The sequence below is a fragment of the Tenrec ecaudatus genome, chromosome 6, assembly GCF_050624435.1.
Source record: "Tenrec ecaudatus isolate mTenEca1 chromosome 6, mTenEca1.hap1, whole genome shotgun sequence".
Classification (NCBI taxonomy): Eukaryota; Metazoa; Chordata; class Mammalia; order Afrosoricida; family Tenrecidae; genus Tenrec; species Tenrec ecaudatus.
The window spans coordinates 66,782,274-66,807,680 of NC_134535.1; the positions used below are offsets into that span (position 1 = coordinate 66,782,274).

The 25,407-nt window shown below is 39.7% G+C and overlaps 1 protein-coding gene, 1 non-coding gene and 1 pseudogene across 3 annotated transcripts in view; 2 read left to right on the forward strand and 1 right to left on the reverse strand.

The window, feature by feature from the left end:
* The window catches only part of XPOT (exportin for tRNA), a 45,485-nt gene extending 28,154 nt beyond the window's left edge, over nucleotides 1-17,331 (reverse strand). The window contains exons 1-8 of one of the 2 annotated variants that reach the window (XM_075551340.1): nucleotides 16,960-17,331; nucleotides 12,869-13,002; nucleotides 8,063-8,145; nucleotides 6,193-6,249; nucleotides 5,538-5,607; nucleotides 2,368-2,586; nucleotides 788-972; nucleotides 529-697 (exon numbers count right to left, since the gene is read on the reverse strand). In XM_075551340.1, the coding sequence (XP_075407455.1) occupies nucleotides 529-697; nucleotides 788-972; nucleotides 2,368-2,586; nucleotides 5,538-5,607; nucleotides 6,193-6,249; nucleotides 8,063-8,145; nucleotides 12,869-12,928 (843 nt within the window). In that variant the 5' untranslated portion in view covers nucleotides 12,929-13,002; nucleotides 16,960-17,331. Of the gene's footprint in view, nucleotides 1-528; nucleotides 698-787; nucleotides 973-2,367; nucleotides 2,587-5,537; nucleotides 5,608-6,192; nucleotides 6,250-8,062; nucleotides 8,146-12,868; nucleotides 13,003-16,731; nucleotides 16,830-16,959 lie in introns of those variants that run through there. The other variant, XM_075551341.1, reaches the window with a different exon arrangement.
* On the forward strand, nucleotides 13,029-13,089 carry LOC142452099 (U7 small nuclear RNA). Its single transcript, XR_012785155.1, has one exon. It is a non-coding gene; the product is annotated as a U7 small nuclear RNA (small nuclear RNA).
* LOC142450849 (large ribosomal subunit protein uL15 pseudogene) lies at nucleotides 14,352-14,844 on the forward strand (annotated as a pseudogene).
* Nucleotides 17,332-25,407: the final 8,076 nt, after the last annotated feature.

Genomic DNA, 25,407 nt, shown 5'->3' on the forward strand with positions numbered 1-25,407 from the left:
TGTAAACCAAGATACTAAAGTGGTATTTGTGGTGTATCAGCAATAGTAAGACTTCCTAATGATTATTTTGTAAAAGCACACTATATAGCAATCTTCAAAATTTTGTTCTTAAGTTATAAAATCTTAATACATTCAGAGCCCTCTGTTGGGGCTCAAAGGCCAAATGCTAAATGAATTAGTATTCGAAAGTATCATATAGAAAACATTGACAACTGCTGAGTTTAATTTTAGTAAACAACACACCTGTCATATAAATAGTACAGTCCTTGCTGGTGAGGGTGGGATCCATACATAGGCCAGTCACAATTGTATTAACCAGGAGTTTGTTAGGAATGTACAACTCCAGGCTCAATCCCAGAACTGATACAATGGGTATATATCAGAAAAGGGAAATGCTACAGACAGCACTATGGCTCTGGATACAATGCTTTATTAGTACCTCAGGGAAAGTTTTCCAAAATTCAAAAGAAGCTATATGTAAGTTACTTTGTATCCTAACTTGTTCCTGCATTGATAAAAATTACTGACCTGGTCAATGCTGAAAAACCCAGCAGCCTGTAATACTTGACATAAAGATTCTACTAGTTTCATTTTATCAACAGGATCCATTCCTTTATTTACAATTTCAAATAAACAGTCACATGCCTCTTCTCGGAGCACTTCTATTGACATATGACCTAGCAGCATATTTATAAACCTGGTAATGGAGAATATGAGAAAATTTGTTACTTTCAAATTCAGATACTGTCATTCTGCAGGTTTATTTTCTAAAATGAGGTATACTTACCTATCATTGGCTATAAGGGATAAGTCTATCCAAGAGACATAAGCCCCAACTACTTCAAGGCACTGACATGTCACTTCTGAATTAGTATACTGATAATTTTGTAAGATTTGGTACCATGATTCCACCAAGTTTGGAATGCACTGCTCCCTCATGGTATCTTTTATTAGAGTATTCCTACGAGCCTCCTAAAAAAAAATACACACACAGATTACCTCACAAAATAACGCTAGCCCATCAGAATGGTTGCACAGTATTTTAATTGCCACTACATTTCCAAACACATTCCCTGCCACCACTTCCTATTTATCAACTCTTAAAATCATATCCTGTGATTCTCTGTATTTCCGCTTTCCGTTCCATTCCACAGTGCCAGAATTAATTTTTTATTAAACACAAACTATAAATAAGTATTGTGTATAAGAAATGTGAGGCACATGATTAAGAGAGTTCTTAAATTTTAAGTACAGCAACGTACACTCACAATGCTATCCTTTAAAGATATCAATATTTCAGACATACCAAACCCAAACCAAACTCCCTGCCATCTATTTGATTCCAACTCATAGTGTTCCTTTAGGCCAGGGTGGAACTGCCAGTATGGGCTTCTGAGGCTATAGTGCTTTCTGGGAGTAGAAAGCTTCAACTTTCTCCCAAGGAGCGGCTGGTGGATTCAAACAGCTAACCTTGGGCTTAGCAGCCCAATGCATACCCAATACACCACCATGGCTCCTTCATATATCCAACAAAACTCACTGGCATTGAGTCAATGCTGACTCACAGGAACCCTCTCTGGGTTTCCAAGACTGTAACTATTTACCGGATAAGAAAGCTTCTCCCGAGGAGCTGCTGATGGTTTCAAATTGTCAACCATGCAGCTTGCAGCCAATACATATAACCACTACAGCATCAGGACTCCTTCCTTCATACAGTCATCTTAAATCAGTGAACACATTATTCAACTTCCTATTCTGCTCTTTAAGAAACAAGAAAAAATAATACAGCTTAAAGAAGAAATGGAGCAAAGACGGAGAAAAGGGCTCTGTGACTGGTCAGACAGAGCATTCATAAGTAAGGGCTTTTCCTCCCTTAGGAATTGTAAAGTAGCCACCAATACAGATCTCATTCCCCCCAACATTAATAGGAGCTTCGTGTATTCACTGGAGAAAATATTAGCTTAATTAAAAAATCCTAAGCAATCCTCTAACACTATCTTAAATGGTTTCAGTTCTTTTATTTAAAAATTCAATATACTGAGTAAATTTATATTATGGATATTTGTCTCCAAAAAATTAAAATGAGTCTTCCTGATTCTTTCATGTCCACCATCTCCTACAAAATGTACTTTAAAGACTAAAACACGGGGGGAACAGGGAGGGAGGGAAAAAAATAAAGAGGACCTGATGCAAAGGGCTTAAGTGGAGAACAAGTGCTTTGAAAATGATTAGGGAAAAGAATGTACGGATGTGCTTTATACAATTGATGTATGTATATGTATGGATTGTAATAAGAGTTGTATGAGCCCTAATAAAATAAAATAAAAGATGAAAAAAAAAAAGACTAAAACACAGCAAGCTACTTGCCTCTGATGTATGCACCACATCTCGATCCACCAACTCGGAATCAATAGCCATGAGGATTCGGAGATACAGATCTACACCCCTTGAATTTAGGTCCACTACTGAGAGAATGTCAAAAAAAAACGTGGGCCATCTAGTGAGATATTCTGTAACAAAAAGCAAGGCGAACACTTGGGCTGCTTTATTTCGTATAAAGGTCTTCTCTGGATGGGGGTTCACCATCTGACAAAGAAAGAAAGAGTCCATGACATTAAATGAAACTGAAAAAGACTCAAGGCGCAAACTTTTCTCATTGATTGTTAATAGGCAAAAACAGAACAAAGTTCATCATAGACCAAAATTAGCTGTACAACAGATAGACTTGAAAATAACCAGAGCGTATTTAAGTGACTGATCAATCAGAGAATAATCAAGCCAGTAAAGATACTGATTAGTTTTTATTCTTACACTTAAAAATACCCAAAAAAGTTAAAATTTAATTTTATTCTTTCAAAGTTCACTTTAAAAAATACTTTGTTTTCTGTCAAAGTTTACATAGCAAATTGTTTTGATTTAACAACTTTTATACAAATTGTTCTAAGACACTGATCACGTTTTTCACAATATGTCAGCATTCTATTTCAATTGGGTTTTTTTTCTGTTTTGGTAATCTAGCTTCCCTGCCCCTCCTAAACACTGACCACTGGTTTCATATGTAGTTAAGGGCCACACAGTATTCACAAGTGACAGCTTACAAGTCAATTTATTACTTGAACAAAAGGTGATCACCTGGAATGTCTTCAAAGTCACAATAGTCTTAGGAGTCCCACTAGGTTCTATCAGACCGATAGGTCTGGAATGTCTTAGGACGTTCATCTCTATTCTACATTTTCCTTTCTTTCTATCTGAGATCTTCTACTGTGTCGGTGGTGGTGGTGGTGGTGGTAGTAGTGGTGGTGGTAGTAACAGCAGCAGCAACAGGCTGGGCACCACCTCCTTTTTCTGGTCTCAGTGATGAGGTTGTGTGGCTTTTAGTCCATGAATTAGCTTTTTTCTTTGCATTAACTTTCTTTTTTTAAAAATCATTTTATTGGAGGCTCGTACAATTCTTATCACAATCCATACATAAATCCATTGTGTCAAGAACATAAGTATATTTGTTGCCAGCATCATTCTCAAAACATTTGTCTTCTACTCGAGCCCTTAAGCCTTGGATTTCCTTCATTGTCTTTTGCTCCATATGAGTAGAGAAGGACATTTGTATCTGGGATGGCCACTCAAGGTTTTAACACCCTAGACACTACTCACTCAATGAGGATGTGGTACTATGACCAAGTATTCCAAGAGATGCTGGTCTTAAGCAAGTTTCCATATCTATTCCCTTTATATGGTTATCATTGATCAATATACTCATATATACACATAAACATATACACACATATGCTTACCAATGCACCTACACATGCACACCTGGAGACTTACATGTGCCTTCCTATACTCATATATGAATACATACTTACCCAAACACATATAACTTGTTATCTGTTGCAAAATTATGTTACGTTTACTAAAATGATCCCACATTGTATAATTCCATTCTGTGTGCATTGTTTCTTATTTCACTCCTCGTAATGCTCTCCAGATTCTGCCATGTATGGTTCATGGACTGTTCATTACTCCTTTTGAAAATCAGTGTTGTTTTTGCAGAGATGAGATGGTATCTTATTATAATGTTTATTAACTCCATCTAATGGCTAATGAAGGCATCATGGTGGCTGACTGATTATGAGTCGGGCTGATAATCACAAGGTCAGCAGTTCAAAACCACCAGCCACTACTTGGGAAAGACAGCAGTTTTTACTCCCGTAAAGGCTTACAATCTCAGAAACCCAACAGGGGCAGTTCTCCCCTGCCCTACAGGGTACCAATGAGTTGGCATCAACTCAATGGCAGGAAGTTTGAGGAGGTTTTTGGTTTGTTTTAATGACTAATGATCACAGGCATCTTTTCATATTTGGGGGTAAGTAAAAAAGTATTGCTACAAATCCTTTAGGAAATTTTATTAAACAAAAATACTACCCCCTAATAAAACGATAAAATACTAAAATGTTTCTCAACCAATCTTCCATCTACATCCATACATTTTTGATAGTGGTGGTGTTTCCATCTCTCTAACCCTTCCCTGAAGCACTGTGTTTTTCAACTTACATAAATCACATCAAAATGGTAGTTTTGGCATCTTCCCAGGACTTGAATCAAATCCCCAGGAAGTATGTTACCGAGAGAACTTGTCTGCAGAAATGCCTTTAAACATGTTTAAACATATTTTGTTTAGAATAAGCTTATGCATGGACTGGGCTTGTTGTTGCAATACTTATTCTCTTATTTGTTGGTTAACTAAAACTCTTTGATGAGGTGTTGATCCATGTCCTTTGACCAACTTTTAATTCTCTTATACTTTCCGTTTTTAACTTGATGCTTTCTACATACTTTAGCAAATACACCAAGTCTGGATGTTCTCTTTTTAGTCTGTTGGTAAAATCATTTCAAGAGTTTAAGTATTTAATTATTAGTAGATTCCTGTTATCCAATTTATCTTCCCTTATTGGTCTTTTTTTGTTTTGTTTCATAGACTATTTTAGCAAAAAATTAGGTCCTCCAGTTTGCTAGCTTTTACTCAAGGAACTTTGTAGTTTTTGCTCTAAACTTCAGTCTTCAGTTGCAATTCTTACTTTTAAAGAAATGTTTAGTGAGCAGAGTTCTAATAGTTCCTATCATATCTTCTAAGGTAAATACAATTTCTCACTTCTATTTGCCTATTGTTTAAGGAAAAGAATAATTCTAGTTACAAAATTGTTCTTTATGCTAAAGATTAGCAAAACTCACCTTAAAGAGCTGAACAGAAAAACCACTATTGAAAAAAAAAAGAGAAAAAGAAAAGCCACTATTTTTTTCAATTTACATTTAAAACCAAATTTCCCACAATACATCATGGAAGAAATGCCAGTGTGTTATTGACATAATTTTAAGTTACTGCTAAGTCTTCAAAAACAGAATTTTCAAAAACACTTTTTGAAAAAGCCACAGAATAAAATATTAGATAAGCAGAATATTAGAGGTAAAGCTGCAAGTTCTTTCAGAAACAAAGTTTAAACATTTGGCAATTTGAGGTACTCAATTTAGTTATTATTTACCTGAGCCTGAAGCCAAGATATGAGTGTCTCTCTAATTAGTTGTTGTTGAACAGTATTTAGTTCTACATATCTGTTTAAAAAGAAAATAAAATTAAGAAGGCTCTATTTGGTGTCTGTGCTTTAAAAAATAATAGTCTCGTACACATGAAAGGGAAAATTAAGTGTTTCACCCAATTTAATAATTAATTTCTTTAGGAAAACTGGTCATGCTTCTCTCACCCCTGCATTAAAGAAGAGATGCAAGCAGATGCAGCATGCTTGATATGAACAGAGGCCATAGTTTGGTACGTGGGTCAATTCATGCTAAACTGTGTAGGAACTACACAATTTTTCAAGCAGAAATTGCAGTATATTAACTAAAGTCTTTGGTTCACAGAATAAATCAGTAGGTATACCAAGGATCCTCTAAGCAGCAAATCTTTGTTTCACGTAATTAAGGGACCAATGTTCATGTGGCCACTCAACTGTCATGTAGGAAAATAGGCCTGGTATTGCTCCATCTTTACTTCAGCATTTCTTATACACTTGGGGATAGATTTATAAACTGGATGCGATGTGTAGATCATCAGTTTATAATCTGCCTTTTGATCTCCCAAAGATCAAGAAACTAAGCCTCTACAAATATCTCAGAGTCAAAACTGTGAGAAAGCCATACTTGTATTTAACTTGATGTTCTAGTACTTGAAAGCAGAAAAACTTTATGTGATCATCGCTGAAAAAGAGAAAAAGGAGAGTTAAATAAGCAGAATATGAATTGAAACTAAAGAAAGCAAAAGCAAAATATTGATAAAAATATCAATAACAAATTATCAAACTAGATCTTTGACTTGCTTTCTACTTATTAGCTTCATTATATTCATATCCATTTGTTCAGAATGTGGTGAGAACTCCAGGTATTTAATATTCCCATTAAATAACCCAAAACATTAAGATACATGTGATAGATATTTTATAAACAGAAGGCATTCCTTTTAAATTTAACAATACTTTGCTTCCTGATGGCCAATAATTTAAAGTAGAAAGGCCAGGTATAAAAAGGAAAAGTAGTACAGTCTGAGAATGAGCTGTAACGAGAGATGGTCATCTAAGTCTGCCAGAATCCAGCCCTAGTCAATTCTACAGTCGCCAAATCCAGAAAGAGAAGGTCACCTGGGCTGGCAGATCAGCCTGCAAGTCTCTATAGGAAACCAAGTCACAAATATAAATATATTGTCCTCAGAACACAGTAACAAAAATCAACATTATCCATTAATCACTTCCAATTGCTTCTCTAGAGGTAAAATAGGGTTGCTGTTAGCAAACTAAGACCCCTTAGTTACCAACATTTTGCTCATGCAAAACAGCTGGTTTGGGCCAAATTGTGACATGAAACAATTTTCCACATGTATGTTATGTTAGCTGATCCATATGAAAATTCAGACCTTCCCTTAATTCACACTATATAAATTAAGCAAACAAAATACCCTCACAGGTGAGACGATGAAACACACTCTCTTCAACTTTTTAAAGTTAAGTTTTAATAAGCATCTCATTTGAAACAGCTTCCATTCTTATCACAGATGGCATGATAAAAATCTTTAGCTAAATTTTACTAAGCTTAGATATTCCACTCAAAAAATGAAGCCTTTAATTAAAAGTCAGCTTCTATTTACTCTAAAGCAAACAATAGTTGCTCCTGAAATCAACTTTCATGAAAATGAAGTCTTCAGTTTCTCTTTTGAAACACAGTAAATGCGATGATGGATGACAGAGCTCCGTCAGCAGGCCCTCCTTGATACCCAGGCATTGTTTGTTGCTCCCTCCAAGACGTTGGCCCCTTGCCACCAGTGTCTGTGCTTCCTCAGCCTCACTGTGCTAGGTGTCCATCTCTTGTCAGACAGTAACTATAGATTATTAAGCAAACTGACCAAATGAGTCTGCTGAGTTACTAGTATGAAAATGAATTTAAACACTTAAAACGACTTTTTAGAAAGTCACATTCCAAAGGAAAGAAATTTCCACACATTGTGTTGGCTAGATAAACAGAAGATTGGTGAGGTGAGGGCGAGTAAGCAAAATGTAAAAATCTGCACTTACTGTTCTTCACTCCAGTATAGAGTTTCAAAATGGAAATTGTGGATTGGATTATGGGTGTGATCAAGGAAAGAAGTCAATGGGCATAAACCTTGGTTCACTAGTCTAAGCTGGGCAATGAATGTTTATATACTTAAAAATGAAAAAGCACGATATTTATCAATTATGATTAACTCTGATGCCAACATTCTAGATAATCAACCAGCCACCCCTGCCACAATAAGCAACTTTCTACTGTTCAATATTAAGCTGGGATTTACTACAACATAAGGTAAAAGGATGATTTCATTGAAAAATCAATTCTAGAACGGCCAACATATTAACTTCTGATAATTTTTCCTATTTCTAAACTATTATCAAATATGCTTTAATGAGATATTTTTCAAATACAAACAAATTTAACAATCTTCTTCAAAGTATTTTAAGAGTCATACAAATGATGCTTTAATTACCTATATGTCCTCTGGGCTAAAGCTTCTGCACACACTTGCCAGGCATCTGGGGAAATTTTTAACTGTTCAAAATAGGCTAGGGCCTGTAAGATGGTAAAACAAAAATTTACTCAGCATTAAGCACTCTCTGAACAGCAAGCAACATATTCTGAAATAACTAAAACTTTGAGATTTAGGCTCCTTAGTTTGTGTAACTTAAGAGACCATTCCTAGAAAAGACTAAAGAAAAAATCATTTCCATCAGTTACATACAAGTCCAAAAGTACTGATACTAGGTTTCCAGTTCATACATGTTGGTTAAAAAAAAAGAGGTTTAACATGTCTCTGCAAGCAGTGGTTGGCTGCACACAACACCCCTCAGTTATACACTTGTCTTACCCTCATTCCAAAAACTCACTGCCGTAGTCACTGCTAACTCACAGCAATTTCCCATGGGTTTCCAAGACTGTTTACGGGAGGAGAAAGTAGGAAGCCCAGTCTTTTTCCCACCACTATGCCAAAAGAGTTCCAATAAAAACAGTGCTTTCCTCGGGGCTCTTGCTGGATCCGTTAGATTCAAGGAAAAGGCAGAGAGGTCAGCTCAGCAGGCAACTCAGTAGCAGTTCTGTTCTTTTTCCTTTTGGCGGGGACTGGGGCAGGCAGGGGTAATATACTAAAGGAATAATGTTTTTTTTTAAGATCATTTTGGGGGCTCTTAAATCTCTTAACAATCCACACATCAATGTTATCAAGCCTATTTGTAAAGGAATAATCTTGATAGATTTTCTGGAAGAACACAGGACCATCAGTGGGGTGTATTCTGAAAATGTTTTCAGAAAATTGAAAGCTGCATTGCTGAGAGAAAGGCCAGTAAAGTCGAGCAGAGGCATTTCCCCCATCTTAGCAACACAGCTCATTCTTTGAGGACACCAGGAGCTGTTTGATGAGAATTTTGTTGGAAACCTCATCCCATCAACCCTACAATCCAGGTCCTTTGAAGCTTCTTTTATTTCCTCAAACTCAAAGAACATTTAAAAGATACTACTTGAGCCCACACAACACTAAGACTCCCTTTTCACATGGTATAAAGCCAAGAGAGCATGCTTCATTCACTAGCTAACACTCACAGAAGCACCTTTCACATGACAATGGACAAAAAACAGATTAACCTTATCAACTGTAAAAAAAAAAGTCTCCGTTAAGAAAATGACACAACAAAAACAAGTATTGCTAGATGGTTTTAAAGCACATAAATTCTAATAAACAAATAAAGCACTTATGTTCTGCTACAGAAGTCCTGGTGGTGTAGTCATCAAACGCTTGGGTGGTAACCCCAAGGTCAGTTGTTTGAACCCACCAGCTACCCCAAAGGAAAACTATGTATTGCATGGGACACCATATGGAGCAATTCTGCTCTGTCCTATAAATAGGGTTCACGATGATTTGAAACCAACTTGGCAGCAATGGAATGTACTTATACAAACCTTGAGATGGAGTACAACAGAGGTTCTCAACCTGTGGGTCACGACCCCTTTGGGGGTCAAATGACCCTTTCACAGGGGTCTCCCGATTCATAACTAGCAAAATGACAGTTATGAAGTAGCAATGAAAATAATTTTATGGTTGGGGGTCACCACAATATGAGAAATTGTATTAAAGGGTTGCAGCATTAGGAAGGTTGAGAACCACTGCATTAGAGGAACCTACAATTAAAGTAACTTTTTAATTAACAGTGGGTTGAAGGTACCCAAATGGTCTTTCAAGGTACCTTTGGATAACTTCAAACTGCTAACCTTTCTGATACATATATGTCTCCAGTGACTCATTTGTCAATGGAGAGAGAAAAAAACAAAAACAAACCCAAGGTCATGAATGAAGCTGATTCTGACAGAACTGAAGGTTTCTAAGGCTGTAATCTTTGCAGGAAATTGACACATATCCCTCAGAGTGGCTAGTGGGTTCCAGCTGTTGACCTTTCACTTAATAGCTGAGTGTGTTAACCACTGTGCTATCAGGTTACCTAGGTAGACCAGTAGATGTACACAGATAAACAGGTAGATAGGAATCCCTCGTAGTTAGAAATGGTTAATTGCTTGGCTGATGATCAAAATACTGGTGGTTTATTAAATCCACTCAAGTGCTCCAAAGGAGAAAAACATGGCAATTTACTTCTTTGAAGATTGTAACCAAGTAAACCTGATGGGGTGGTACTCCTGTCACATTCAGTTGCTATGAATCGAAACTGACACAACAGCACCTAGCAACAATACACACATACATATCTTATTTATACACATATACACATACACTGGGTGGCGATGAAAAATTACTTTTCCTTGCTGGGGTTAAAAAAAAAGTAACAAAAAGAACACCAACCCCGCCACATTAGGTGATAAGTTTCTTGCATTGTCTGTATGAACAAGGGTATATAGGCTTTCATAAAGTAGTCATCCTAAATTTCTGCTACTTACACTTAGCTAACATGTGTGATCTCTATCTAATAAACCTGTCAATGGGAGCAACAATTGAGACCATGTGTAAAATAGTCTTAAGGATCCCTGGTGGTACTGCTGGGTAAGCATTGGACTTCTAACCACTTCTTCAGTGGAGATGGAGATAAGGCTATCCTACTCTGTAACGGTTTATAGTCTCAGAAACCGTATAAAGGGTCGCTATTTAGGTCAGAAATGACTTGATGGTAGTGTGCATCAAAGAGTCTCAGAAGGCCAAGTGTTTTCTAATAGCATGCCATGAAACTCTAAGGCAGAGGTTCTCAGCCTTCCTAATGCTGGGACCCTTTGATACAGTTCCTCATGTTGTGGTGACCCTCAACCATAACATTATTTTCATTGCTACTTCATCACTGTCATTTTGCTCCTGTTATGAATCGGGCGACCCCTGTGAAAGGGTCGTTCAACCCACCAAAGGGGTCGCGACCCACAGGTTGAGGACCACTGCTCTAGGGGCTTACTTTAGTACCTCAGGAAAGAAATGGAATAAGGTAGAACAAATCGTGTATGTTTCATTACGACCTGGTATTTTAGTACGGGTGGGGGGAGGGGTTCTCTGTGGCTGCTATAGTAGAAGAGTGAAAAACATTGACACACAATGTTCTTTACATTAACAGCAGGTTTTAAGCCAAAGAAGGAGCCCTCGTGGCACGGTGATTAAAGCACTCAGTTGTGAACCAAAAATGTGTGCAGTTGGGAAAATGAGGCAGCCAGCTTCTGTAAAGATTATAGCCACTGAAACCTGATGGGGCAGTTCTACCCTGTCTTACAAGGTTGGTCACAGTGAGCCTGAATCAATTCCACAGGGTATAATAGAGACTCACAGCCTTGGGAATCCTATGCAGGGCCATTATGATTTAAGGGGGTGGCAATGGTGAATCACCTAGTTCTTTTATTGCATCCCCTTTTTTCTACTGCTCTATTGTTTTTATGGGGCAATAATCAGTTCAGCTACTCTACTGCTCATGTAGAAATGAGAAACTACAGGTGTCAGTAATTTATATAACCACTCAACCAACAAATGTGACCATTCCTAATTTCACCATCAGAATTTACTTTTCCTTAAGATTCCAATGTCATTAAAATTGTTATTCAGGTTGGTTTAATGGGTTATCAAATCAACTTGCTTAAAATATGCCTGTGACTAATAGTACTCATTTTTTGTTGTTGATGAAAAACATTTTTTCAATCTGTCACCTGCTTGTTTAATAAAAAATATTTCATAAATGGAAGACAAAAACAAGAGGAAAGTCACCTAATAACCAAACCAAAAGCTTTTCATTGTTTTCAAGAATGCAAAATGAACCTAAAATAAAGTTACAAGTCTAAGATAAACAGTGTAGAGTGTAAAGAAAGGTTAAAGTTTAAAGACTAAGTGGCAACTTAAACCCACAAAGATAATTGTTTTCTGAGCAGCATTCCAGGTATCTTGTAGTTGCTCAGCTGATATTTAAATCTCAATACCTTCTCTTTTCTGCATCTGGAAGGCTAGTCACTTATTTAACAGTGGAGTCATGCATATGGTTCTGTATTAGACACTACTTGGAATCATTTTTCTTTACTCGTTTTAAAATTTTTGTGTTTACAAGAATAAAGACTGCTATATAGTAGTGAGATTGTTAACCTCGTTTAGCTCATTTTTAAAATAACACTCTTCCTTTGAGGTGTAGAAAGGAGGAGGAGGAAATGCTTCTTTCCTTCCACTGAGCCTGATCTTCAAAACACCCACACATCTTTTAAAAATTAATTACAGCCTGTTCTTTAGACTCTTCTTTTATCATTCAGCAATAGTCATGATTACACTCATGGGCTACATTATATTTAAGCGTTTACATTTAACCAAATATCCAAGCACTTCATCAGAACCCTGGCCTGGCTGACACAATGTACGTCTTATGGGCTTGTTTACATGTCTGACTGGACTAAATAAAAAGGATGTTAAATATGACTAACATAGAAGTTAAAAAACATTTTTAGACCAGGTCAAGCAATGGGGGGAAAAAGCAAACAATGCCTATGAAAATTCTTTTGAACAATCTTCTGCATTACAATTTTTAAATAATTAAAAGCAATGTGACATAAGTTCTCTCCTTGACTTAAATGCAATTTAAATACAAATCCAGCCAATGATACACAAAATAAATGAGAATACCATTGCATCTGTATTCAGAATATATCTCAATGTTTCAAACTGATCTGTCTCTTTGTTTCTGCCCAGATTAAACCTTTATCATTATCCAATGTATTTTGCATTCAAGTCTAACACAAATCTGTTGTAATATGCTTAAGAAAAAAAGATGACACCAACTTAACTTACCCTTTGTCTAAAGTCTGAATCAGCATTTGGATTTAGCCCTAAAAGGGCCTGTTCATCCATCCCTGCTGCTATAATAGGAGTTTTCTGATCACAACAGGCGTGCCCTCTGATCCCACAGAAGAACACAAAAACATCTGCACACAAAAAAACAAAACATAATTAGTGCTACAGCTCTTTTAGAATTTGTCTAGCAGGTTTTCTGGTTTTCCCGGAAAACCCCCCACAAAAAAAAATAATTGAAAGAGAGCAATACTTGATATACAAAATAGATGCTTAGCCAGAAGATAATTTTGGTTAAAATTATGCATGAAGTTTAGCTTATACAGAACTTCTTTTGAAACTATAATTAAGTGAACCAAATTGTAACAGAAAAGTGCTCAGTCTCAAAGAATGAGCCCTGCTAAATACACGAACCCTAGTGACTCAATGGTTAAAGTGCTCATGTGGAAAGGCAGGCAGTGAGAAGCCCAGCCAGCAGATTCATGAGAAAAAGATGAGGCAGTCATCACCCTTAAAAGAGTACAGTTTGGGTGGGGAAGGGAAACTGTTTGTCTTGGAAACCCAGTGGGGCCATTCTATTCTGCCCTATAGGGTCACTATGAGCCAGCAAGGACTTGACAGTAAGTGGTACCAAGCAGTACTAAAGAAACCAAATAAAAAGGGTCAAAGAGCAAGAAACAAGTCACTTTTCAACAATGGGCCAATTCTGCCTTTTATAGAACTCTATTCTTGTCATCAAGGAAACCTGGTAATAGAGTGAGTTAAACTCGGGCTGCTAAAAGCTAAGTCAACTGTTCAAAGCCACCAGCTGCTTCTCTGGAGAAAGATGAAAGAACTCTGCTCCCGCAGAGATTTAGTCTTGGAAACACTAAGAAACTTTACTTCATCCTACAGGGTTGTGAGGAGTTGGAATCGACTTGATGGCAGTGGATTTGGTTTTGATTCTTGTTAGCCAATTCTTGTGTATTTCTAAGAACGCTTTTAAATAGTAGACCAAAAAATGGGCATATGATAATGACTACTCCCACATAAAAGTTTGGATTTAAAAAAAATTTGTGTTTTAGTCTCTGGGAAAATGCTAGCTGTAACAGAATGAAGTTCTAGGGCTTTCAAGAACAGACATGGTAATAATCACTTATCCCTGGCATTGCTAGTTGCTGATTTATGGTGATACCAGGTTCCAAACTACCCTCATAATCACCAACATGTTGCCATTGTTGCCTTCCCACAAGGGGCTCATCTTTCAGCACATAGTGGCCAATATTGTTATGCTCCCAAGGGCTTTACACTTGCTAATTTTTAGAAGTAGTCATTAGCTTTTTCTTCCTAGTCAGTCTTAGTCTGGAAGTTCCTGCTCATAACTGCAATACCAGTGGCACAGCTTCCCGCATCACACACATCACCAAAGTATGTCAGACTGTCTAACCAGTGGTAGAATCAATCATCCAGCCACAGAAATCTTAAAAAACAAAAACAAGCTCTTTCGTCGCGGCCGCCGACATGCCCTCCAGACTGAGGAAGACCCGGAAACTTAGGGGCCACGTGAGCCACGGCCGCATCGGGAAGCACAGGAAGCATCCAGGAGGCCGGGGTAATGCTGGTGGCTTGCATCATCACAGGATCAACTTCGACAAATACCATCCATGTTACTTTGGAAAAGTCGGTATGCGACATTACCACTTGAAGAGGAACCAGAACTTCTGCCCAACTGTGAACCTCGATAAATTGTGGACCTTAGTCAGTGAGCAGACCAGGGTAAATGCTGCCAAAAATAAGACTGGAGCTGCTCCCATCATTGATGTGGTGCGATTGGGCTACTACAGAGTTCTGGGGAAGGTCAGCTTCCAAAGCAGCCTGTCATCGTAAAGGCCAAATTCGTCAGCAGAAGAGCTGAGGAGAAGATTAAGGGTGTTGGGGAGTGGGGGGGGGTTGTCCTGGTGGCTTGAAGCTACGTGGAGGTTTAATTAAAAGTTGAAAATGGCAAAAAAACAAAACAACTTCAAAATTTTTCACAAGAGGGCCTAAACTTCACAAATAAACACATGAGCTCCAAGATGCAATTTACTTTTTGATAGAATCTATATTTTAATAAAGTCTCTAAATAATGAAAACATTCTATTCTCTAAGTACCTGTGAATTATGAAAACCAGATCTTATTTTAAAACTATAGGACTTCTTTTTACTCTATCCAAATAATGTAACCAAAAAGAAGACTGGAGACTAAGCAGCCTTCTAAGATTGATGAAGTCAGGACCAGATGCAGGTCATCTGAACCCTGTTCTTCAGTATGTTGTCTCTGCAGGGCTTGCCTGAATAAATCAGGATTTAGGCGTTGAGTCTTTGAGCTGGAAGCTCAGCCAGTCCTTCCAGTGTTATATTTGGAAAAGCAAGGGAGTGTAGTTCCCAATAGCCTCAGGATTAAGCCTTTAACAATTCTGAAAGGCCCATTTTGCAGCCCAACTCAGCAAGAGCGGTGACGGGATCATGGGCATTATGTCAATGACATTCTGCCTTGTATTTCTGCATACACTGCTCTCCCTCTTATTCGCCCAATTCGGCTTAGAAATCATCAAGAGCATTTATTTGACACCGTCCATCACTCCCAAGCAGAATTAGATGCTCCTCCTAAATAAAGCTGTGTTGGCAGTCTGCTGTTTCAGTTCTTGCTCATTAACCAAAGGACAAGGATTTACCACTAAAGCCTGCAGGGAATAGGGCATATTTTGGATTTCCAAAGGCCTTTATTTAAATCCCTAAAACTTTGGCTACATGAACAACCTAAGAGCTCTTTCTAGGAAATAAGGCAAAGACCACTTGCCACAGAAAATTGTAAATATTTCCATGAGATCAGGTATACAAAGCAAGCCTGGCACACAGTGGACTCTCAAAAGGTTAGTTATAATTCAGATCTGGGTCCTCTTCCAAGGAAAGGGCATTCTGGGTTTATCATTAAAACACACTTGTAAATCAGCATTTTTAACAGATGGAAAACAGTGCTTCCACCACAGAGGGACAGAGAAACTCCCCAGAAAACTGTACATACACAAGACAATCTAAGGGTGTCCATGAATCCCAGACATCCTGTGATGCTTTCTTGAACTTGCATTAACTTCCATAACTTTGGGGGGAAATTGCTTAACCTTGGTCAAAGCTTAAACCACCAGAGGAAATATCAATTAGCTACAGTTGTGTCAGAACAGAAAGAATCCCCCATAGAACTGCACAGATAATCCACATACAACAGAGCAAGGTAAACTATGTGTCTACAAACAAGTTTCAAGCTGGGAATAAAAGGTAACAACCTTTTCAGTAAAAAGATTGTGCACAAATATTCAATGGTCCAACACGATTCAGGCATGCAAGCTTCAACAGTTGTTACTGTTTAAGTAACAGAAATGGGTAAACACTTCCATTAAAACAACTAGCAAATGTCAAGGGAAGGCAACATATTTAAAAGTCAAGCTTTAAACTCCACCCTCTTAGCCATTCAGAATAGACAATTTGGAAAAATTCCTTCCCACATACTGAAGTTCAAAGAAAAGTACTGAATTTTCCAGCCTTTTAGCATCATGCTGACAAGTCGCTTTAATAATCCGCAACTTTCCCCACTAACAGCTAATCAGTACTTTCAGAAAGTACTCGGATTCTCTCCCGCCCGCCCCCCCCCCACCGCCCCGTTGACATGCTTATCCACTATAAAGGCTAAACGAAATGATGGAAAGAAAAGGAGTGTCCGTGCTGGCAAAACTAGTTTCTCCTTTTAGTACAGGGGCAGGGGCGAATCAAATTGGAGGTCCCCGAAGTTCAAGTAACTAGCGGAACGTGCTACAACTATTCCGAACTGACTTGGGGACCTTACCCACCTCTCTACTCCGCGAGTCCCTCCTCCAAAGAAAGCCTCGTGGCAATCCGGGTGATGAAACACCCGGCAACGGTGGCCACGCACCGGCCTCGGCTCGGCCGCGCGGCTGCAGTTCATGCCCACCCGCACCCACTCAGCCCACCCAGCCCAGGGGCGCGGCCGCGGAGCGCCCCGGAGCCCTCCGGCCAGTCAACTACCCCACAGCCTCGCGCCCCGAACCCCTAGTCACCTTCCCTATCTCTCCATCCTGCCTCCCCGCCTGCACTCCCGAAGGCTGCTCAGCGGCCCGGCGCCGCGCGAAGAAGCAGGCAGGGTGGCTCTCGTCCTTGTCGCCGTCGCCCTCCGCCACGGCCGCAACGCTCACGCGGGCGACTGAGCTGGCCGCGCGCCTCTCCCCGCTCAGCGTCGCGGGGCGCCTTCTCTTGAGTGGTGTCGAGTGGGCGCCGCAGGACAGGCAAACCCGCAAACACCGCCGTCGCCGCCGAGTCAGCCCAAAGTGCGCTCTCCGTGTCGACACCGCGCGGGCCAGACCCACAGCCTCATGGAGAGTGCAGACGACAGCCCTTGGGCCAGGGTCGGGAGCCTACAACTCCCAGCATGCAACGCACAACAGGCACTTCCGGGCGGTTTGGGTGCTGAGCTTGCTACCAGCGCTCCCTGAGAGGCGTGGTCGCCGGGCCCGCGGTGCATGCCGGGACGGGACATCCGGCCACCCGCCCAACCTCTCCTCCAATCCCTCATCCCTGCTCCCTGGTGTAGAAGTAGGTCTTGGTTTAGTCTCCCCACCTTCACGTAGTTGAAATGCTAGGTTACGGAGCTACAGATGCTAGCATGATTCAACCACGTTTGAGTCAGTTGTTTAAATACTGTGGCCCCACGTGTGCAGCCACGTGAAGGACTTTTATGATGAGCACGTAAATGTTTTAAAACTTTACTGATATTTCGTCATATTTGATACATAAGGATTTCATATTTAGGAAGACAGTCATAGATTTCCTCTGTAGTGTCTTATTGTTCATTTATTTACCTATTGATTTATTAATAATGCAGAGGCAGTAGGTTTAAGCTGCCTGCATTTTAACCATCTCTGCTGCTTAGGGGAACCCTAGCGGCGGAGTGGCATACTCCACGGGCTGCTCACCTCGTGAGAAAGACTTTCCACTCAGGGACCGTCTGGGAAACCCATAGGGGCTTCAACCCTCCTCTGTGGGGTCATCGTGGACTTGCTATGAGTCAGAATTGACTTGATGGCGAGTTTCCTTGGCTGCCCACCAGGTGGTGATTCCATGCACATTGCCTAATCTGTGCTTTAGTTTGTACTAAAGGGAATACTACTAATACCACCTGTTTGGAAGATTGAGTTAATACGTCGATTTGGCACAAAGTAAGCGATCAGTAAGGAACCCTTGTGGTGCAGATGTTAAGGCGTCCCCGCTAACCAGAAGGTCTGTGGGTGGAAATTGTTAAAATGTGGCAATCTACTTCCCTAAGGATTACAGCCTTGGAAACATTCTGAGGCTGTTCTATTTTTCCGCGTTGCTATGGTCAGAATCAATGGCGATTGTTTCATTTGTAAGCACTTACGGTTTCATTACTAATCAGTCAATAAACACTGAGTACAGACAATCAAAACTTGGAGGAAAACATGGAGACAAGTGAATACAGTGAATGTAACATTTTAACAGTTACATTTATTTAGTGGTTATCATGTACAAAGTAAAAGTCTTAGTGGCATAGGGGTTACACATTGGGCTGCTAACCGCTAGGACAGTTTCAAAATCACCAGCCACTCCCTGGGAGAAAGATAGGGCTTTCTACTTCATGTAGAGTTGGCCTCAGCAGCTCACAAGGGGAGTTCTATCCTGTCCTATAGAGTCCCTATGAGTTGGCACCAACTGGATGGTAGTTTGATTTTTGTTGGTATTGTGCACAAAACACCATAATACAAGGCATTCATTTATAAAACATTATCTTTCATTCCTTTTACATCACAGCTGTAACTTTTCTTTTAAGTGTCAGACTAGGTTTCTTGTCTTGTGTACCCAGAGCCTAACACAAGTTCTAGTCTGTATTTGTAACTCAATAAAGGAATCATTGCATCCATTCTTACATTCGCTCTGGTGATCAACTAAGGAGAACCAATACCAACGCTGGCCTCAATGGCTCTGAAGTCGATATATCCAATATAGTCACTGCTTAATCATAAAGAATGTAGCAATTCAGTTTGTCACTTTATAGTGGTCTTTATTTGCCTTTTCATCTATAAATTCATTGAAAATGATATTTTTTCCACAATACCCAAACCAAACCCTCATGCCTCCAAATTGTTAGACAAACTCAAATTCACTGCCATCAAGTTGATTCCGACTCATAGCGACCCTGTAGGAGGACAAGGTTGCACTGCGCCTGTGGGCTCCAAGACTATGACTCTTCCTTTCCCCATTAATGCCCTACCTACTCTTCATATATTAATTTTAATAATTGTATTGATATAGAGTTCACACATCATATACCTCCATAGTTAAGTGGATTTTTAGAAAGAGTTATTTATACATCATCACAATCGGTTCTAGTACTCCCTCTTCCCTCCCAGATTCATGATGTTCTTCCTAATTCCCCTCACCCTCTTACTCTTTACAGGAGTAGAAAACTTAATCTTTTTCCTTAGGAGCAGCTGGCAGTTTCTCACTGATGACCTTGCAGGTAGTGGCCCAAGGAATAACCCTCTGCACCACCAAGGCTCCTGATTCCATTCATAGTGACCATACAGAGGGCTTCCAAAGCTGTAAATCTTTATAGGAGCAGACAGCCTCATCTTTCTTCTCAGAAGGGACTTGTGGGTTGGAACCCCCAACGTGTCATTAGCAGTCCAAGGCTCACCCTACAATACCAGCAGTCCTTTTCTGCAATATAGTTCTACAAAAAGTACTTCATAGATGGCAGCCATTTATCTACAACTTATCTCACACTGAACTTTTGCTTTATGATATTTCAAATACCTAGGGTTGTATACATCACTTTCAATTTTAGAAATTCAAACTTTTTCAGAGCAAAGACGCACTTGATGAAATTCACCAGAAGAGGCTCTGAGAAGAGGTATTAAGTTTGAGTATGGTGTTTACCATATATACTCGAGTATAAGCCAAGTTTTCCATCACATTTTTAATGCTGTTTTGTGGTAAAATTGGGTACCTCAGCTGATATTCGGGTCAGCTTATACGTGAGTATATACGGTATTACTTTGATACTACTTTTAAAAAAAGAAAAACCCAAACCTGTCATGTAACACAGCTGGTAAGTGGTACACTAGACTCCTGAACTCTTAATCCTAGATATCTTGTCTCTAGTATACCACAGTCCCCATGTTATCAACATCCACTTAGGGAAAACTCCTACATCCGCTTTAATGCTATGTCCATTTGTCTTGATAATGGTTGAACCAACTATGTTAGGCTGGGTTGTCTAGAGAAAGAAATCCAGTCACACTCATCTATGTGTAAGAAAGTTTTATATCCAGAAGTGATTCTGTGTCAGGAAGGCATCCCAGCCCAGTCCAGATCAAACCCATAAGTCTGATGCTAATCCACAAGCCCCTCTTCAGACTTGCACGGCCACATACCAGTGATGCAGAATAATGAACCAGGAGGCAGAAAGATCACAGGTCAGGGAGTGCAGAGTAGCATGGATCCAAAGTCGTGGAAACCTGGAAGGGGGCTGCTCTCAATGCTGGTGGCAAGGTCCCAGGAGTCAGGAAGCAAAGTGGCAGAGAGAGCTAAGTTCTCGGTTTCCCCTGCTTATAAGAAGACTCAAGGAGGCATCATCTGGCTGTGACCTGGAAAGGCTGGACTCTACCCTATACTTTCAGACACCTTCAAGCTGACATGATATCATCTAACATGACATCAAATCCAAGACGAATGGGCAACAGATTCTTCATCGCAGTCTCCTTCATGTGCTACACGTGCCAGGTGTCAGAGCATTGAAAATGCTTCAGCCCTCTTCTAACATTAAAACCAGCCACTGCTATCAAGTTGATTCAGCCTCATTAGTGACCCTATTGGACAGATTAGAACTGTTCCTTTGGACATTTGAGCTGTAAACCTTTATAGGAGCAGACAGCCTCATCTGTCTCCCTCAGAGCTGTTAGTGGACCTGAACCATCAATCTTCTGGAGCCCCACACTTAATCAACGACACCACCGAGGCTCCTTTCTAGCACTCTAGTAAAGCCAAACAGTAGCATTGCATGCTCCTGTTCTGACTCACCCACAAATTGTTAAGGAATGGGTCCTGTGAATAGCTCAGAGACTGCCCGTATTTCTTTGTTTCTTGTAATCTTTCTGCTGCCAAATTACTCTACTGAATACCTACAAATTGTTCAACACGATTTATTAATTTCTTTCAATTTCTCAGTTGTCTCTTCCATTCAAAATTTCTTGCTTTCTGATCCTATATTATCCTGAAACTCCTTTTACCTTTTTAACTTTTTTTTTATTTTTTTATTTTTATTTTTAACTTCTTTTTGTCTTCGCCACATCCCTACTTTTGTTCTAATATGACTTCCTCAATGTTGTTTCCATAGCCACCTGGTTTTCTTTATTCTCTTTCCCTGAAAAGTTATTAATTTCTACTGCTTCAATTCTTGGCTGTATGAAAATGACTTCCCAGCTCTGGTTCTCTGGTTCTGCTATACTGTGCTCCCAACTCTTATTTCTAGCCAGCTGAATGTCTCAGAATATTCATTGGACTGTGAGATACATAATCAGTAGTTCGAAACCACCAGCTGCTTTGAGTGAGAAAGATGGGGCTTTTTACTCCCATAAAGAGTTACAGTCATGGAAACCCACAGGAGCAGTTCTATCCTGTCCTACAGGGTCATGTTGAGTCAGCTTCAACTCAAGGCAGTGAGTGAGTGGCACCTCCACTCTTAACATGTCCAAAACCAAAGTGTGTTAGGGTTCTCTAGAGAAACAAAACCAGAACTCTAATAATTTTCTATATATTTACACAGATATACAACATAAGAAATAAACCATTGATTAAATTATAAAGCAGTACAAATGGCTCAGTGCAACTCACTCCTGTGAGACAGCTGTGAGACACTGGCAGTCCTTCAAGTCTTGAGGGCCACCAGGTATTCCTCTGTAGAGCAATTCAGGCTATCCGGGCACAGGCAGCAAATAGAAAGGCAGGTCACCAACAGTCAGCCAGATGACAGGGTCCAACAGTCCCCAGCTCCAGAGGTGTAAATTCCAATGGTGTGGCAAAGCAGGTCTTAAAGGAACCTCAAATTACAGCAACACAGTCCATGGGTTAGGTGTCCCTGAAGTAGTGTAACTTGCCAATTGAGGCACAGATCAAGCAAGGCAGTCACACTGGTCCGATAATCTAAGAGCAAGAGACAAGAATGGCAAGGCTTGCCGAGCCATTTATCTAGCTGCCCTTCAATTAATCCCACATGTGTTTATCGGCCAGGTTGGCATAATAAGCTAACTACCTCACAAAGTCATCATCATCCCTACAGAATCTCTTTCTTGATGTGTTGTTTCTACTGATGCATTGAATCTCTCAATATAATTCATTGCACTTAGTCGTTTTCTCAGTGCGCCTCTATCTTTTTCATGTTCAATGACCACGTTATATGATTCATGGGAAAATAGAATGAAAAGATAATGGACTTTTTCCCACAAACTTTTTACAGCTCCCCTGTATAACATCGACTATCACATTTATCCTTTTTTCCTTTCAGTATGTCCTCAAAGCATCTCTCATAAGCTTAGTGAATCAGTTTCATTCAAGGTAATATAGCTAATTCTTTCAATGGTTATCTCTAGATGGTGAGAGTATGGGTGATTTGTTTTCTCCCTTGTACTTCTTGAGGAGCCCTGATGGCTTGGTGGTTATGCATTGAGCTTCTAGCCACAAGGTCAGCAGTTCAAACCCCCCAGCAGCAACTTGAGAGAAAGCAGAGACTTTCCACTCCCATAAAAAGTTATCATCTTGGGAACCCACCGGGGCAATGCTACCCTGTCCTATAGGGTGGCTATGAGTCCCAGTTGACTTGATGGCAGTGAGTTTGTACTTTGGGGGTTTTAAAAATATATCTACATGGTGCCTGGCATCTGGGGTCTTAAAGGCTTGTCTTAAAACAAGTAGGCATCTAAGTGAGGTGTTTCCTAAGTCCACATGGAAGAAAGCACACGAGATATGTAATCCAAAGACTGTAAATAAAAAAATCTAAGACCAGAGAGAGGAATGGTATTAGACCCTGAATTCTGAGCACCCAGTTTGCAGGAGATTATATATAACAGTGACAACCCCAAATTTTTGCAGGATCCTTCTGCAGATTAAGCCTCCGGTGGCGACCCTTTAACCATTGATGAGGGATGGGAATAGCTATCACAGTGATTGGAAAGTAGGTTGGTGCTGCTGTAGTTAAATGAAAATTTAACACCTTATCATTCGTTCTCCATTTTGACCCATTTTTAACTTACTTTACTTTCTAATTGAGGGTTTTCTCTTTTATTGTGGCTGTTTTGTATGTTTTTCTGTAAATGAAATCCAGGATCAGTAAATCTAGAGACAGTAACTGGATTAATTGTTTCTTAGGGGTATGGCATAGGAGGTTGGGGAAAATGGGGAGCTAATAATAATGAATACAAGAGAGAAGAACCGATTCTAAAATGTATTGTGGTGATGGTTGCACAGCTTTTTCATATAATTGAACTATTGAATTGTGTGATATGTAAATTATGGGTCAGCAACACTCTAAAAAGTAATGAACAGATATATGCATGTTTATTGAAGTACTGTTCAAAATAGTAAGACGATGGAAACAACCTAAATGTCAACTGGTGGAGGAATGCCTAAGTGAATGTTGTTACATACGTTTTAAAAAGAAAAAAAGGTATATTTTATAGATTCATTTTCCTATGAACTTCGTGAAGCCCTTTTATAAGAAGGTGTTAAGAAATATTCCTTCTATGTAAATCTAAGGGTTCCTTGGGAGCCTGGCAGGGGAGGTTGGGGTACATCGGGAGCTAGTCATCATGAGCACAAGAATGAACAAGATGCTCTAAAAGTGATTGTGGTGATGATTGTGCAACTCTTCTTGATAGGCTTGAACGATTGAATTGTATGCTTTCTGGATTATATGCCAATAAAATTTATACAATAAAGTGCTCAAAAAATAAGAGTATGAGTTTCAAGAATAGACTAGAATTGTCCATGCAGATGAATGTGGTCTTACTTGTAGCACAACGATACATTTGAATTTTTATTTTGTTTAAAGAATAAAATTCCTAGGAACTTTTTTAAAAAAGGCATCTATAGTGACTATATAGTACTTTAATCATCATTAAAAAACTTTCCAAAATATGGACAATAAGAAAAGGAAAAAGCTTTCATTTACTGAATATTTATTGAATGCTACCTCATTCATTAAACCTTTGTAGATGTCTTCAACTAACCTTGTTTAGCCATTACTTTGATGTTGCTTTTTAAAACAAAACAAAAAAAACCCTCTCTTATGTCATTAATACACCTATTTTGAATAAAAATGGGTGATTGTCTTACCTCTGAGGCAATCCCTTCTTAGACTGAAGATAAACCTTCCCCTAATTCTGTTTCTGCATTATAATTCCTCAGCATGTAGTCATGAAATGTACTGCTGCAAAAATAGCATGACTATGACCAGTCTGAGTCCTGTCAATTTTTCTTCCTTGTGTACTTCATCTCAACTGAATACATTGTTCCCAAAAGCCCATTCTGGTGGGCTTCTTTGCAGAGTGGACAATTACAACACAGGTCAGATGTGCTGTCTTTCTTGGTCCTCATCCAATCCTTGGCTTCTCTTAGAGGGGTGGATGTGAAGCCAGGCGCCAGAAAGGCAGAATCGAGCACTCGAGCATTATTCAATAGATGAACACATTCTTTTAACATTCAAAGGATTTGTATGGCTTCTTAGACTTCGTTATAATGATACCTCTTGATTATACACTAGCTGATTGTTCTTTGTGGTCAATATTCAAGTGGTCAATATCCATCAACACCAAATAGGAGCCCTAGAAGGAACCTTGGTGGTGCAATGATAAAGTGCTAAGCTGCTAACTCAAAGGTTGGTGGACTGAACCTCAGCAATTCCCCAGGGAAAGAAAACTGGCCATCTACTCCTATAGAGATTACAGCCCAGAAACTACAGGCAGTCCTACTCTGTCATGTAGGGCCACTAGGAGTTAGAATCCTCTCCACGGCACACCACCACACCACCACCAGCACTATGCATATCTAAATCAGATACTTTGAAAATTCAGCTTCTGCCCTCCCCCGAAAAGAATTTGTTCCAAAGGACGACATTGACTCTGCAGCTCTGGGAGATGGACATATTTAATCAGAGCACACGGGAGCAGATGAAGGGGCAGGAGGAGGGAGTGGAGCACAGCCTGGCCCACCAGGCCGTGATGATGATGTTCCTGAGTAGAGCAGCCAGTCCACAGAGAGAACAACATGGCTGGCCCCACTATGAGACATGATGCCCCACAGTGACTAAGGGCGATACAGGGGACAGCACCGGAGACACAGTGTGGGAATTGCACCTGACCTGATCCCACCACACCGAGGCAAATCACTGGGGGAGTGCAGCGGAACAGCAAGGGAATGGAGTGGCAAGGTCCCCAGGG